Genomic DNA, 15,210 nt, shown 5'->3' on the forward strand with positions numbered 1-15,210 from the left:
AGAACGGCGCGGATCTCAGATTTAAAGACCGCAAGCGGGGATAGAGTGTCGGATGAGGCGGAGATGGTGGCAGTCTTCAGGGCCTACTACGTGGAGCTTTATTCCTCCAGGAGCGGAGATCTCACGGAAGAAATCTGTGATTATTTAGAACACATACAGCTCCCATTCCTCCCCCACTCAGACAGGGAATTCCTGATGTGCCCCATTCAGATGGATGAAATAAGGGAGGCTCTGGCCTCTATGAGATCGGGTAGTGCGCCGGGCATGGACGGCCTCTCTGTAGACTTCTACAAAGCATTCCAAGAACAACTACTGCCACACATCCACACTCTCCTAGAAGACATAGGTGCACAAGGCACCATGCCTAACTCCATGAGGGAGGCAGTGATCGTTACCATTCTAAAGCCGGGCAAGCCACATGCCGACTGTAGCTCATACCGCCCAATCTCGCTGCTAAACGTTGATACCAAACTATATGCGAAAGTCCTTGCGAATAGACTGGCGCTCCTAGCCCCCGACTTGGTAGCCCCGGAACAGGCGGGATTCATCCCTTCCAGGAATTTGACTTATAATATCAGAATAGTCTTGGGCACCATTCAGCACGTAAAGCAGGACACGCCTGCGGTAGCGCTCTTTTTAGACATGGAGAAGGCGTTTGACTCCGTAGAATGGCCCTTCCTTCTACAGGTACTACGCCGCATGGGCCTGGTCGAACCCTTTATCCAAATGATTGGCGCGTTATACGATGGCCCGGCGGCTAGGGTCCGGGTGGGTAACGTGGTATCCCCCCTTTGTTCATAGGGAGAGGCACCCGTCAGGGATGCCCTCTGTCCCCCTTACTGTACGCGCTAGCTGCTGAACCACTCGCCTGTGCCCTAGGAGAGTATCACAGTCACAGGGGGTCAGGTTCCCCACATACAAATTGGTCGTCTCTATGTATGCGGATGACACCTTGCTATATGCACACGACCCGGCTGTCTCACTTCCCCCACTCCTAAGGGAGGTGGTCCGGTTCGGCGCCCTCTCGGGGCTAAGAGTCAACTGGGCGAAGTCGGTGATGCTACCCCTGACTCCAGTGACGATTAGGGTGGAGACGGAGTATCCGATACAATGGACGGAGGACCCAATTAGATACCTGGGGATTCAGATACACACAGACCCGGATCTGCTCCTTGGGCAGAATTACGGACGTGCGGTCAGTAAGCTAGAGGACGACATAGAAACCTGGTGTAGATTGCCTCTACCGCTGATGGGCCGTATAGCCCTAATGAAGATGATAGTGCTCCCACGGTTTTTATTCCTGTTTAACGCTCTGCCGATCGTGCTGTCTAAATCCTTCTTCCATCGTCTTACTAGTCTACTGATCAAATTGGCATGGGCGGGCAAACAGCCGCGGGTCAAATGGACCACGCTCACTCTCCCATATAGATCGGGAGGGCTGGCGGCGCCAGATCTGGAATTATACTATAGAGCTGCCCAGGCGTCTCACCTACATACCTGGAAACATGGTGATAAGCTGATCCTGCATGTCCGGCTCGAACGTCTGTTTGCGCACCCTATACCACTCCCGGCCATGATCTGCCAACCGCAGGATCGACGGACGGGAATACTGGATTCCATATCCTCCGCCAATCACGCATGGCATTCACTCCTCTTGCGTCAAGGAGGGGCGTTGCTATATTCGCCGGAGATGCCGATTGAGTGGATGCGTTGGCTTCCTCCCATGGCGGATAGAGCGACCACACGGGAACTCGTTAGTCTTGGGCTGAGCAAGGCAGGAGACCTCTTCCGTGACGGCACAGCCAAAACCTGGGACCAGGCGCGGGGAGACGGTGTTGAACCTCCGCTACTCCAGAGATTCCACTTCCACAGGACTCGAAGAGCCCTCGCCGAACTCCTGGGTCTGGATATGTCGGAGCCGCCGGACATGCCGGAACTAACCTATGTGATTACACATAAAGACCCCAAGAAACTTCTGACGAACCTCTACGGTGTAGCGAGATCCCAGGGGGAACATCAACTTATGAAGGCTCGCTTGGAATGGCAGAGGGACTTGGATACCGCGCTAGATGACTTGACTTGGAGCTTCTGCTGTGAAAGCATAAAGCGTATCTCCCTAAATGGGAAGCACCGACTCATACACTTTAAGTTCCTTCACAGAGTATATTACACTCCAGCGCGGCTTCATAGATATGGGCTACGTGCGGAGGCGCACTGCGAGCGTTGCCGCACAGCAGACGCTGACTTCTTGCATTTGTCATGGGGTTGCCCGGGGATTCAAAGATTTTGGCGAGACGTGTTTTCCGAGATGAGTAGAATTCTGGAGGTCGACCTGGACATGGACCCGGGATTGGCGCTAATAGGTAACTCAAGGCGACTTCCGGGGTCAATACGCAGACTCACGGACATGGGGATGCTGATGGCAAGGAGGGTGGTAGCCCAATGCTGGATGCGGGGCCCTCTTCCTACCAAGGATAGATGGACGCGTGACATGTTCTATTGCTGCACGCAGACGGAGGCCTACAGCGAGCTGTTACCCCCAAAAAAACGCCTGAAGAACTTCTGGGCCCTCTATAGGACCTACTTGCAGGGACAGCGGACCGAGGACGAGGACGCCGCAGACAGCACCCCCCCAGGGGCAGCCGCAAATCCCACACACGAATTGGACTAGGTCACTGTCGCTCACAGAGGACACTGGGAGCGGAGCAGGGGGGGAGGGAAACAGGGGTACACGGAGCTTAAAGTGTGAGGGTGGGGGGGTTGGGGTTCCATGGAGAGGGTCCTCACAGGGTAGGCCGCTCACAGTGCGATCTCTTCAATAGCGGGGGTACCATTTGCGGGGTTTGGGATCAAACCCCATCAGGGCATCTGTGCTTCCAAGGGGTCAGCCTATATGGGATTGAGGACCTGGGAGCAGACATGGTCATCGCAGAGTTGGCTCAGATCGAAGAAGCGAGGCACGTTAGTAGGGCGGGGGCGAGGTTCGAGGGGGGAGGGGTCTTGTGGGAGTTTAGGGGTTGTTGAGAAGGGCGAAAATTGAAAAATGCACAGAAAGGCGGGCACCCGCCCGCTTGTTTGACCGATACTATACAGTGGAACTTGGAAGTACATATACGCCGCCGGACGCCCGGGTTGTCGGCCCCAAGGCTGTGTATTGTGTGTTAAGAACTTGAGACGAATAACTGGGTTGCGGCCGGCCCCGGAGGGGTTGTAGGCCAGAAGCTGTGTAAACTGAAATTCCTTACTCTGTACAATAAAAAAAAAAAAAAAAAAATTATCCATTAGCTCTTCCGCAGCTCGTGGTGTGACCGTGGGGAACAGGACCACACTGTTCTCCGAGTCTGAATGTAGTGTGCCTTCCTCCGAATCTGTATGCATTCTCGCTGCATCTTCTCTAAAGGTACCAGCCATCGACAGTGCCTCGAGCTGATCCTTCTGCTGTTGTGCCCGGGACGGGCCTCGTCGTTCCTCCTCCTTCCCGGCCCCCGGGGACCTACGGTCGTCGCGGTCTGAATCTTCCTTTGAATTGCCAGTAGTGGCCATTTGGGAGCTGTCCTGGCGGCCATCAATACCCATCACTTCCAGCCATTCATCAGCGTCAGAGGGGCTTTCAAATAAATGAGTTTTCCGCCCATGTATTACTTTCAGGCGGGCGGGGAAAAGGAGGGCATATTTCAGCTGTGCCTTCCTAAGTTTCTTTTTAACCTCCAGGTACGACGCCCGCCGTTTTTGCACTATGTTCGTTTAATCTGGGTAGAGGGACACCCTCTGGTTCTCGAAGTGAATAGTTGTCTTCTCTCTGGCTCTCTGCAGGAGGACATCTCGATCCCGGTAATTTAGGATACGGACTATCAAAGGGCGCGGTGGACATTGGGTCCAACTTGATGCCCCGCAGCAAAAGCATGTTAAGGGTGTGGAGCCCTCTAGGTCCTGTTCCAGTCTATTGTAGGGTAAATGGGCATCTGAGTAAAAACGATAGCAAAATGTGCCTGCACGACCAGATAGCATAGATGGAGATTGGGGATAGCAAACTCGTCTCAGCCGTAAGGGAGTGTGAGCAATACCCATGCAATACATGGCCTGAGATCCGCCCACACCAACCTTAGCAATAGGCTTTGCAGTTGACCGAAGAAAGATTTTGTCAGAGGAATGCGAATATAGATGATTAGGTACAAGAAGCGAGGGAGTATGTTAATCTTAATGATAGCAATTCGGCACGCCAAGGAAAAAGGGAGGTGAATCCAGCGGTGTATTTGCGTGGAAAGCTTGTCCATAGCAGGCCGTAGTTTAAGTGGATGATCTGTTCCCGGTACTTGTGTAGGACGATCCCCAAGTATTTGGTGGAGTCAGCAGACAACCGGAAGGGATGTCCGCATGGTGGATGGGGGTCATGGCCTCCATCAATAGGAACAGTTCGGATTTAGCCCAATTGATATGGAGACCCGAAGGTCTGCTGGATCGAATAATTTTCCACACTATAAGGTCTAGGTTTTCCTAGGCAAATTAGAGGAAATTCAAGTATAATTAAATCTAAAGTGATTTAAAAAGAAATGATCTTAGTTCTGTACAATATCGATAAGGCCAGATTAGCCAAATTTTGAGGAAAGATTGATTCTTGTTATAACATCTGTAGAAAATGTGCCAAATGTAAGTCAGAAAGCAGGAGTCCTCAAATGTAATCATACTTTAATCTTCTTTGAATGTTTATTCTCTATGAAGTGTCTCAATGTGTTTTCAATACAAATGTCAGCAACTTGTTGAGCATAATAACATTTTATTATTTTGCTAATCAATTGGCGTCAGGGGCAACTGCAATGCATATGTTTATACGGCAGCAGAGCACAATGTTCCTTCACATTCCTCAGTTACATATGATCATGATATCATTACCAACATCCTCCTACCCAGTAAATAACCAGCAACAGTTCTGTAGTTTTCAGTATCTCTTTAGCCCCTTTTCTCTAAACTAGGACCTAGTAGAGGCATACAAAATGTATCAGCACAAGGATCTTGTTATGCATCTGAGGCTGCTTATATATTACTGCCACCTCGCAAAGCTCCTTGAGATGGACTCTTTAATTTCATTACACAAACTACATCAAAAGGCAAAACGCATAAATATTCTGGGGAGAACTGGTCTTTTTGCAATTGTGTAAATGGCAGATCTTGAAAGAAACAATTGCTAAAATACAGAATGCAATAAATAACAAGCAAACTCAGAAAGGGTGAATGGAGGGAACTACTCATTATTAAAAATATTCCAGCAACAGATCTGTCCCTCAGATTTCTTTGTCCCAGATATCTTTCCTTGCTGCGAGCCCAAGACCCATAAGTGGCAATGCAAACGAGGGACTGCTAAGAAGAGAGTCACTACATCAGTGCATTGACTGGTTTTCAGATCGAATTAAAGGTTTCTGTTAATCCAATTATATCTCCAAAATTGATTCATGTTCAAAAATATATAGGTAGCACCTTGGAGGTGAAAAGATTCATGCATTCTAAATGTACAGAGATGCATATTGTTATATATTTGAATTAATTCGACAGCAGAATGTGGTAGTGAAACAGCAGTTTGGAAAAATTGCAATTTCATAATTGTTTCTGCCATTCTGTTATCTAGAATATGGAACGATACTGGAATGTGGTTTAGTGGCTATCATCTGCGGTATTGCTCCTGTATTGTAGATTCTGCATCTTTCTGATTGTTCTGTTTTTCTACACACATTTGGTAAATCGTGTAGTAGAATGTCTACTAGCCTGGTATGTTACGAGTAATCAATAGTTTCTGGGTTTTATTTTGTGCTTTCATAACCACATATAACTATTACGCTTCTACTTTAATCAGTATGAAGTTTCGGTAGTACCTTGCACTTTTCACTGTATGTCAAGTTCTGCCCAATTATCTAGTTTCCTTCTGGTTGCTCTATTCCTTAAATGGTTATCAGTCATTCTGTGTGTACTCCTGATTTATCTAATTGTACTGGGTGTCTTCTACAATAATTTTGAAATATACAATGGATGGCCCCAGGTAAAAATGAAAGCAGACTTACTCTCAAGTTCCCACACTATACAGTATTCTGAACATTAAGGCCACTCCTATTGCCAGTTCATCTGTAGACAAAGGATGGTTTCTTGTAGCCAAGCAAGGTTCCTTAATGCCCCAGCCTCCATCTGCTACGTATCAGGTACAATTTCTCAATTGAATTCTTGTTAAAACTCTAAATATGTAGAGGATTTCCTGATTCCCCAGTTGTTGACTTTCTGATGCCATGAGAGAACTTTTTTTACTTGACAATCTTGCTGCATTCAGAACATGCGTACAGTATCATACTAGTATGAGTTCTTTTGTGTATTATTAGTGACATCTCTATAATAAATATGATGCTCCAATCAGAATATTTACATGATTTTAATCTACAGTGACTCTCATACTGCTTCTATTATTAAACCATGTATACTAAGCATGAGCGGAAAATCCTTTCCGCTCGCGGTTTTCATGGATTTTCGGTAAATTCGCAATCCGAGAGATTCGCGAATTTCCAGCAAAATCCGCGAACGAAAACCCGCGAACGGAACGGGTCAAAAGTTCAAGCTGACTTTTGTAACTCTTTTAGAATGGCGCCGGCAAGCTGCCAGAGCCATTCTAAAATAGTTACAAAAGTCAGCTTCAACAGGAAGCTCTAATAGATAAAGTAAAGCAGGCGCTGCTCAAATTCAGTTACACAATCATTATTCACCCCAAACTTGGGGTGATTAATGATTGTGTAACTTAATTTGACCTTCAACTGGAGCACCTGCTGTACCTTATGTATTAGTGCTTCCTGTTGAAGCTATTTCTAGCTATTTTAGAATGGCGCTGGCAGCTTGCCGGCGCCATTCTAAGTGGGGCTGAGGGCAGAAGGGCACAAAAGTGGGACAGAAGGCAGATGGGGACAAAAAATGAGTGGGGCAGAGGGCAGAAGGGCACAGAAACAAGTGGTACAGAGTGCAGATGGGCATAAAAAACGAGAGGGTGGCAGTGATTAAGCAGGCAAAAAAAAAACCCTGCGAAATTGCAAAGCGCCTCGCGAACACCCGCAAACATGCAAAAATAAAAACATCCGCAAATTCGCACATTTTGCGGATTGCCAATTCGCAAATTCGCGAATTGCCAATTCGCAAAATTCAACCATGCCTAATGTATACTCATGGGTCGGAATTATGAGTTTGAAGGTATTTAACACATTCGATATTTATCAGATGCGTTAAATAACTCCGCTTTTGTTAAATTTCATCAGGTCAGACCTGACAAAGTATAACAGAGGAAAACATACAGTATATACCATATCATGCAGCTTTAGGTGCATTAAACACCACAATCCGCAAGTTATTCCCCATAAACCCATAATCAGTGGTATTTATCACAAATGATAAATAACGTACCCCATGGTATCATTATTTATCAGGGGCGATAAATAGTGCCTCAAGTAGTAACCAGGCCCATACACCATTAATATGATTTCTTTCCTTTATCTCTTCTCAAATGGATTGATAGATGGTCTATTTACCAGAAAGCATTGTCACTTTAAGTAAATGTACATGGTTTCTTTCTTGTAGATTATCCTATTTGTCACTGGATCTACACATGTAGTAAAGGTGTGTGGTTCTCAGATGACACAACAGAGTACCTTTATGTCTGAAAGCTTTAGAACATTCAGAACATTTATATGATTTCTGACCACTGTGAATCCTCTGATGTATCATCAGGTTACTCTTTGTAATGAAAGCCTTGTCACATTCAGAACATTTATATGGTTTCTCCCCTGTGTGGATTTTATGATGAACTGAAAGATGACTCTTTAGCTTGAAAGCCTTATCACATTCAGTACATTTATATGGTGTCTCCCCAGTGTGGATTCTCTGATGTATGTAAAAACTATCATTGCGCTTGAATGCCATATCACATTCAGAACACTTAAAAGGTTTCTCCCCTGTGTGGATTTTCTGATGAATTGAAAGATGACTCTTTCGCTTGAAAGCCTTGTCACATTCAGTACATTTATATGGTGACTCCCCCGTGTGGATTCTCCGATGAGCGTACAGATTATCATTACGCCTGAAAGCCTTATCACATTCAGAACATTTATAGGGTTTCTCTCCAGTGTGAGTTCTCTGATGTACTGTCAGCCTTTTCTTTAGAACGTATGACTTGTCACATTCAGAACATTGGTAGGGCTTCTCTCCAGTATGATATCTCTGATGTACGATAAGGTCAGCCTTCCGAATGAAAGCCTTATCACATTCAGAGCATTTATGTGGTTTCTCTCCCTTGTGATTTCTCTGGTGTAATGACAGCCCAAATTTGTATGTGAAAGCTTTGTCACAATCAGTACACTTATACGGTTTCTCTCCAGTGTGATCATTTTGATGTCGCATTAGATAAATTTTGGTTTTGAAACCCTTGTCACACTCAGAACATTTATATGGAGTCTCACCACTGTGATACATGAGATGTTTTCTTAACTCTCCTTTTGTAATGAAAGCCTTCTTACATTCAGAACATCCATAAGGTTTTTCTCCAGTGTGAATACTCTGATGTATTTTCAGCTGTCCTTTTGTAATAAAAGCCTTCCCACATTCAGAACATTTATATGATTTCTCACCGGTGTGAGTTTTTTGGTGTAGCGATAGTCCCCTTTGTCCCTTAAAAGCTTTTTGACATTCAGAACATTTATATGGTTTCTCGCCGGTGTGATTTCTTTGATGTATCACTAGGTTGTCCTTTGTGATGAAACACTTGTTGCACTCAGAACATTTATATGGTTTCTCACCCGTGTGTATTCTCTGATGTCTTATCATAGTTGACTTATGACGGAACGCCTTATTACATTCAGAACATATATATGGTTTTTCCCCAGTGTGAATTCTCTCATGTGTTGATAATTCTCTCTTTTCATTAAAAGTCTTGTCACATTCAGAACATTTGTATGGTTTTTCTCCAGTGTGAGCCTTCTGATGTCTCATGAGGTGATGTTTGGTTTTGAATCCCTTGTCACACTCAGAACATTTGTATGGAGTGGCACCACTGTGAGACATGTGATGCTGCCTTAAATTTCCTTTTGTAATGAAAGCCTTCTCACATTCAGAACATTTATATGGTTTTTCACCAGTGTGACTTCTCTTATGTATGGATAGGCCACCTATTGCCTTAAAACATTTTTGACATTCAGAACATTCATATGGTTTCTCGCCGGTGTGATTTCTTTGATGTATTATTAGGTTGTCCTTTGTGATGAAACACCTGTCACACTCAGAACATTCATATGGTTTCTCGCCATTGTGTGTTCTCTGATGTTTTATCAGATATTTTTTAAGACTGAAAGCCTTATTACATTCTGAACATCTATGTGTTTTTTCCTGAATTAGATTTTTCTCCTGAGATGATAAATCACTCTTTTGCCTGAAAGTTTTGTCGTGTTCAGAACCTTCAAATGGTTTCTCACCTGAATGGGTTTGTGAATCTATCATCAGCTGTGGGTTTGTGAAGGTCTGGTCACACTCAGTGCATTTATATGGTCTTAGTTCAGAATAGAATGACTTTTGTCCAAGGAGATTGTCACTTGTGATAAAACCTTTACATTCGAGACATTGAAATGTTTTTTTTTCAGTATGGTTTTGGACTCCTGCCATCAAATAGCTTTTTCTAGTAAAAGTCTTGGTAAACACTGTAGATTTATGTTGTCTTAATTTGCACAGATCTCTTTAATGTTTTTCCACATGGATATTTATATAGAAATCTCTGTCGCATTTAGAGAATTTGTGCGCCTCCTCCATTTTGCACACATTATGTTTAACTAATTACATCCTTGTAATAACATCCTAGAGACACTGGGTAAATGCATGTAGCTTCTCCTATGTCTGTCCAAGTTCATACTTTCAAGTTAGGTACATATTCCTTACACATATAGATGAAAAATAACCTCTCTACATTTTACATTTTTAGGACTGGTATTAGAACTGCAAAGTTGTGCACTTAAATGAAGTGCACCAGTGTCTTTGCCTTGACAAATTAAGTAAATCCTTTCTTCTGATAGTTCCTCTGTGTATAGGTGTTCAGTTAAGTTAACAGCATGGAAGCATCATTTCTCCATTCTAACTCTCTCTTATTTCTTTTCTCGCCGGTATAAAGTCAATTATACAGTATTAGCTGTCATTTTTAAAGCACATTTAGTGCATCAAAACACTATTTTGTCTGTATGGCACATGCAATTTGCTATAAGATAGTCACTTGCCATATTATTTAGATGGCAACGGAATGCGCTAAACTCTCATGAGGGGATTTTCTGATGTGTTGTTAGAGTTGCCTTTTTCACAGAAGACATCAACAAGTAGTTTCGTCCATGGCTAGTGTATAGTGTATACATTTTCTGTTGTTATCCTATCTTTAGCATGGAAAGATGTATTACATTGTATACATTTGTGTGGCTTTTACCTTTGTTGGTCAATTGATTGATTAGGGATCCTTAGAATGCTAACTTGCAGTCATACTCATGAGATACTCCTCAGTCCTTTGGTGTGAGGTGCTATGTCACATTCATCAGACACACATCATTCCATTGGTGTCTGCTACCAGATCTGCACAGAAAAAGGCTGTTTGCACACGGTATGCACATCAGTAACAATTGTACAGCTTCTTTAGTAGAATAAAGTCTCCGAAAAGTTTTGTACTTTTCAGCGGGTAAGTGTCTCAAACGTTGAATTGCAATTGCTGGTGTCCACGATATTCCTCTGACCATTACTTTTATTCTGTTTCTTTCACTTAGGGAACAAACAAATTTAGAAGCATTAGCCTTTTATGAGCCAAAAAATACAAATATCAGCATTAAAAACAATACGTTTTTTTCTTATATGAAAATGAAGTAACAAAAGCCAGGAACACAATTGTAAGTGATATTCACAGTGCATTAGCATAGAAATACTATAAACATAATCTAGTGACCATAGTATTCTATTCATTTATGGACCAAAACATTTCCATCCTTGTAACAAGATCCAGAGCACATTGTTAGTCACCCACTAACAATGTTCATAACAACAAATATAATGGACAGTGAGATATCTGTAAACCAATTACCAAACACACAGCAGGAAACAGGAAAAATTGGTGAACATGTCTCTGCTGACAACATGGATCAGACCAAAAAGGTGGATGTGTAATCCAATAATTACTGCATGAATGACACTGACATAAAGACATCTATCATTAAATGGGGATGTCCTTAGCATGTATAGGGATACATAAGAAATCTTCTGAGTTATTTATTCCAGTTATTTGAGGAGCAAAGCAATACCAATTGCTGTTTTCTTTTGCTAAAGTACAGGAAGCTGCAGCCAGAAGTTAAGATATTATTGACCAAATAGCCTAGGTTTTAGAAGGTGTGTACAAACAAGCTTTATCAGGCTTCAATCGGAGATATAAAGAAAGCAAATTCCACAGTTTGGCAACAGTGACTGAAAGGCACACCCACTTTTCTGGGATTTGCAATGGGAAAGCTGAAGAGGAATGAAGAGTTCAGGTCACAGAATGCAAACAAAACAACTCCTTCATGAATGTTTCCATGTATATTTTTGTGACAGATTGAAGGTCCCAAAGTCACAGTTTAAAACTCAAACAATGATACATGTGATCCAATTAGCAGAGCATGGATATGTCAAAAACAAAGATACCTTCTAATCCACTGATCAGAATGATAATTAACACAGAAAGTAACTGCCTGATCTAGTTTGCAGACGGACTACCATCCATCAAATTTAGAGTTCACTGCCGGTCACACAGTTACTGTCAAGGTACTAAAGTTTTGGTGGACAGCCACTATTAGTTTGGATGGTCATTAACTAACATTTACTACAGTTTAACCCCAAAAAAGTGGAAGGTTGTTATTGGAAGAAAAAAACTATTCACCGCCACATTCAGGGAGTTTTCACCTCGTATGAGTGTCACAATGTGTTTTTTTTGTCCTCTCACCGCAAGGTTATACTGTGAGGTAACAGAGTGAAAAAAACACATCATGCTGCTTACCCTACAAAACGGTGGGTGGTGCTATGCCCTTCATCAGACGGACTCTACGCTGTTGTGCCACCTGAGAAAGCTTTTCGTCAACAGAGCCAACCGGGGCTCTCTTTCACAGACATGTCAATTCTCCTGACTCTAAACAAGGTGGAAGGACCGTTGGTTTGGGTAAAATGGTTCTCTGTCATTTTTGGGAAAAAAATTCTCTCTCTCCACCAAATTCTAAATCAGGCCATAATATGCTTATGATCAGATGCACACAGAACTGAATTACACAGAAACCAAGATGTTCATGGCAATTACTCTAAGCCAGAGTATATCATCACTCAGCGGCACAGAAACTGCATTCAAATTAGATGTATTCATTGTTATATTAATGCTGCAACATACAAGCTGTAAACAGATTAGCATAAATTCAGTAACAATGCATAAATACATTAAAAAAAGTCTTAGCAATTCCCTCTACATAACCTTGGAATCAGGTGGGATAAAGACCCTTTCTACCCATGTCCAGCACTTATCTGCAGCCTGCCTTGGCAAGATGAAAACGATTAGAAAATTAATCGACTTCTTGCCAGAGCAATCCCGTAAAACTGTAGTGCATGCGTTAGTCACCTCGCATCTCAACTACGCCAATAGACTCTACCTTGGACTGCCTTGCTGTTTGATGCGAAGGCTACAGATAGTCCAAAACACGGCTGCTAGTTTGGTATGTAAGGTTCACCTCCGCCAGCATATTTTGCCCACCTCAGACAAATTCATTGGCTCCCGGTGGCCAAGAGAGTAGAATTCAAGGCCCTCACGTTTGCTTTCCGGGCATATCAGGGCAGAGGCCCTAACTGAGGAAAAGACTTCGCCATTACCAGCAGGGTAGATCGCTGAGGTCCAACAATAAACGCTACCTCGCCATACCCCACTCTGTTAAAGCAAGAATGGAGGGCAGAATATTTGAGGTGGGAACCTCCAAATGCTGGAATGGCTTGCCTCTTCATTTACCTGCGATACACTCTGAACAGGAGTTCAGGAAGGCTTTGAAGACCTGGCTGTTTAGGCTCAGGGATTAGCTCTTTCGCCAGCTCTGCTTTGTGGTTATCTGCTTTAGCGCCGGGACACATCGGTCGAGGTAGTTGTGAGCTCAATAAATTTCTTTATTATTATAGTAATATACTGCAACCCTCTGTGGGTTCCAAAAGTGCATTCCTTCCTAGGGGTTAGTGAAAAATGTTAATATTTTATTTTTGACGGTGTCCTACTTTACACTCTAAATTTACATGCTTCTCATGTCACAACCAGTAATGACTCGCTTCTCTCAAATTCCGCTAATATCCCAGAAACATCATTAAAGGGAGCTGAACCATGTACTAAGCATGCGCAGGAAGCCCTCCATACAGGAGCCATCTGCTGCAAGGGAGGGCCTGCGGTGTGCCAAATGTAAGCCTGTCCGCGCTTGTATGCCCCTGGTCACCGCCTAAAATGCAGCCTCTTTCCTATGAGGTACGCTAGCTTTTCTTAATTACTCCTCTTAGCAACTACACTCATTGGGAAGTGCTGCCCCCATCCGCTCTCATTCTCTGGTGACGAGGTCCCACTTACTTTCCCCACCATCTGTTCAGCATCATATCGTTACAAAATCGAACACCAATAATCTATCTGCCTACATGAAAATTGTAAACTCACATTAACCAACAGATCACATGTCAATCAATCAATCAATCAGGCTTTTTTTGAAGTGTACTACTCACTCGTGAGGGTCTCAAGGTGCTTGGGAGTGGGGGTTGTAGCTCTAGGTCAGCCGAAAATCCAGGTCTTTAGGCTCTTCCTGAAGGCGTGCAGGGTAGGGGAGCTTGTTCCAGGTCTGGACTGTGATGTACTAGAAGGCTCTTCCGCCTGCTCTGATTCTGCGGATGTGCGGGGTCTATGCTAGGGCAAGGTTGGCAGAGCGGAGGTTTTCTTTCGGTACGTGGGAAGTGATTCTTTTGTTGAGGTATTTGGGTCCAATGTTGTGGAGAGATTTGTAGGTGTGGGTGAGTAGCTTGAAGGTTACTCTCTTCTTGACAGGGAGCCAGTGGAGGTCTCGCAGGTGTTGAGTCATGTCCTCGTGTTGTGGGGTGCCGAGGACGGGCCTGGCTGCGTTGTTCTGGATGGTCTGGAGTTTGTGTAGCAGGGATTTGTTGATTCCAGCATAGAGGGCGTTTCTGTAGTCCAGTCTGCTTGTTACAAGTGCGTTGGGAAAAAAAAACAGTGGACCTCCGCTCTCCTCTACCCTCCCTAATTTAATTATAAGAAAAAAAGGCACTTTCCTGATGTGGCGTCTCCGGGCTGCCTTCTCCGCATAGAGTCAGAGTTTTGCCTGAACTTTGTGTTCTCAACGGAGCAGGCAACACTCCATAAACTCCGCTTGCGGATCGGCGTTCTCTGCCTGGGGTGAGTATGTAGCTGGAGGGGGAGTCTCGTATTGGGTGCAAACCAGGCTACTGCTGCTGCCCATCCTCAACACCCGATAGAAGGCTGTAGGATGTAATTTGCAGGTAATTGCACAGTAGTAATCTGCAATTCGAGGGGATGGCCTGGGACTGTGCAGGCATCTTTGTCTCCTGACAATCTTGGTCATCCAGCTCCCCTAGGTTTCGCTCCCAAACTGCCCATAGGGTATTTGAAGTAAAGGAGTACGGACCATTCTAATATTTCCGTCTGCAATATATTGCATACGGGAAGTATCTGCTGTATCTAGTGTGCAGACACCCTGAGATGCTCTATGAGACGACATGGCCATAGAAGTAAACAACCGAGATTTGTAAAAGTCTGGAGGGGAGGAGGAGTTATACTAGAGCTCCTTTCATTGTAATTCGTGTATATTATATGCTCATGAGTGAATGTTGTCCATAGGTGGTACGACTGTGAACACCAACTGGAAAGAATCTGCGGAATAAGAGACAAAGCATACCAAGGTCAAGTCAGAACTCGCAAACTGTGAAAGATGCATAACTAAGTACTAATGGAAGCTCCAAGTGACAAGGAACACTCATTGGACCATTTGTTTGCCCCTGAAAGTGGAATGCGTGAATATGGCCAGTGGCTACCCTGCCAAATAACGAATGGGAAGAATGAATGAGGGATTTTAAAGTTATTCCCAGGGTTTTTTTCCAGGTTTATTTGGGTGT

General features: G+C 43.9%; 1 protein-coding gene across 2 annotated transcripts in view; it reads right to left on the reverse strand.

Annotated features, from left to right (window-relative positions):
- Nucleotides 1-4,668: 4,668 nt before the first annotated feature.
- Nucleotides 4,669-15,210, reverse strand: part of LOC147700335 (uncharacterized) — a 209,067-nt gene continuing 198,525 nt past the window's right edge. The window contains exons 2-4 of one of the 2 annotated variants that reach the window (XR_015299400.1): nucleotides 9,914-10,797; nucleotides 7,186-9,833; nucleotides 4,669-6,457 (exon numbers count right to left, since the gene is read on the reverse strand). Coding sequence is in view for 1 of the 2 variants with exons in the window: in XM_086935694.1 (XP_086791820.1) it covers nucleotides 7,603-9,363 (1,761 nt within the window). In the remaining variant the exon portion in view is untranslated. Of the gene's footprint in view, nucleotides 6,458-7,114; nucleotides 9,834-9,913; nucleotides 10,798-15,210 lie in introns of those variants that run through there. The other variant, XM_086935694.1, reaches the window with a different exon arrangement.

The sequence above is a fragment of the Lissotriton vulgaris genome, chromosome 8, assembly GCF_964263255.1.
Source record: "Lissotriton vulgaris chromosome 8, aLisVul1.2, whole genome shotgun sequence".
Classification (NCBI taxonomy): domain Eukaryota; kingdom Metazoa; phylum Chordata; class Amphibia; order Caudata; family Salamandridae; genus Lissotriton; species Lissotriton vulgaris.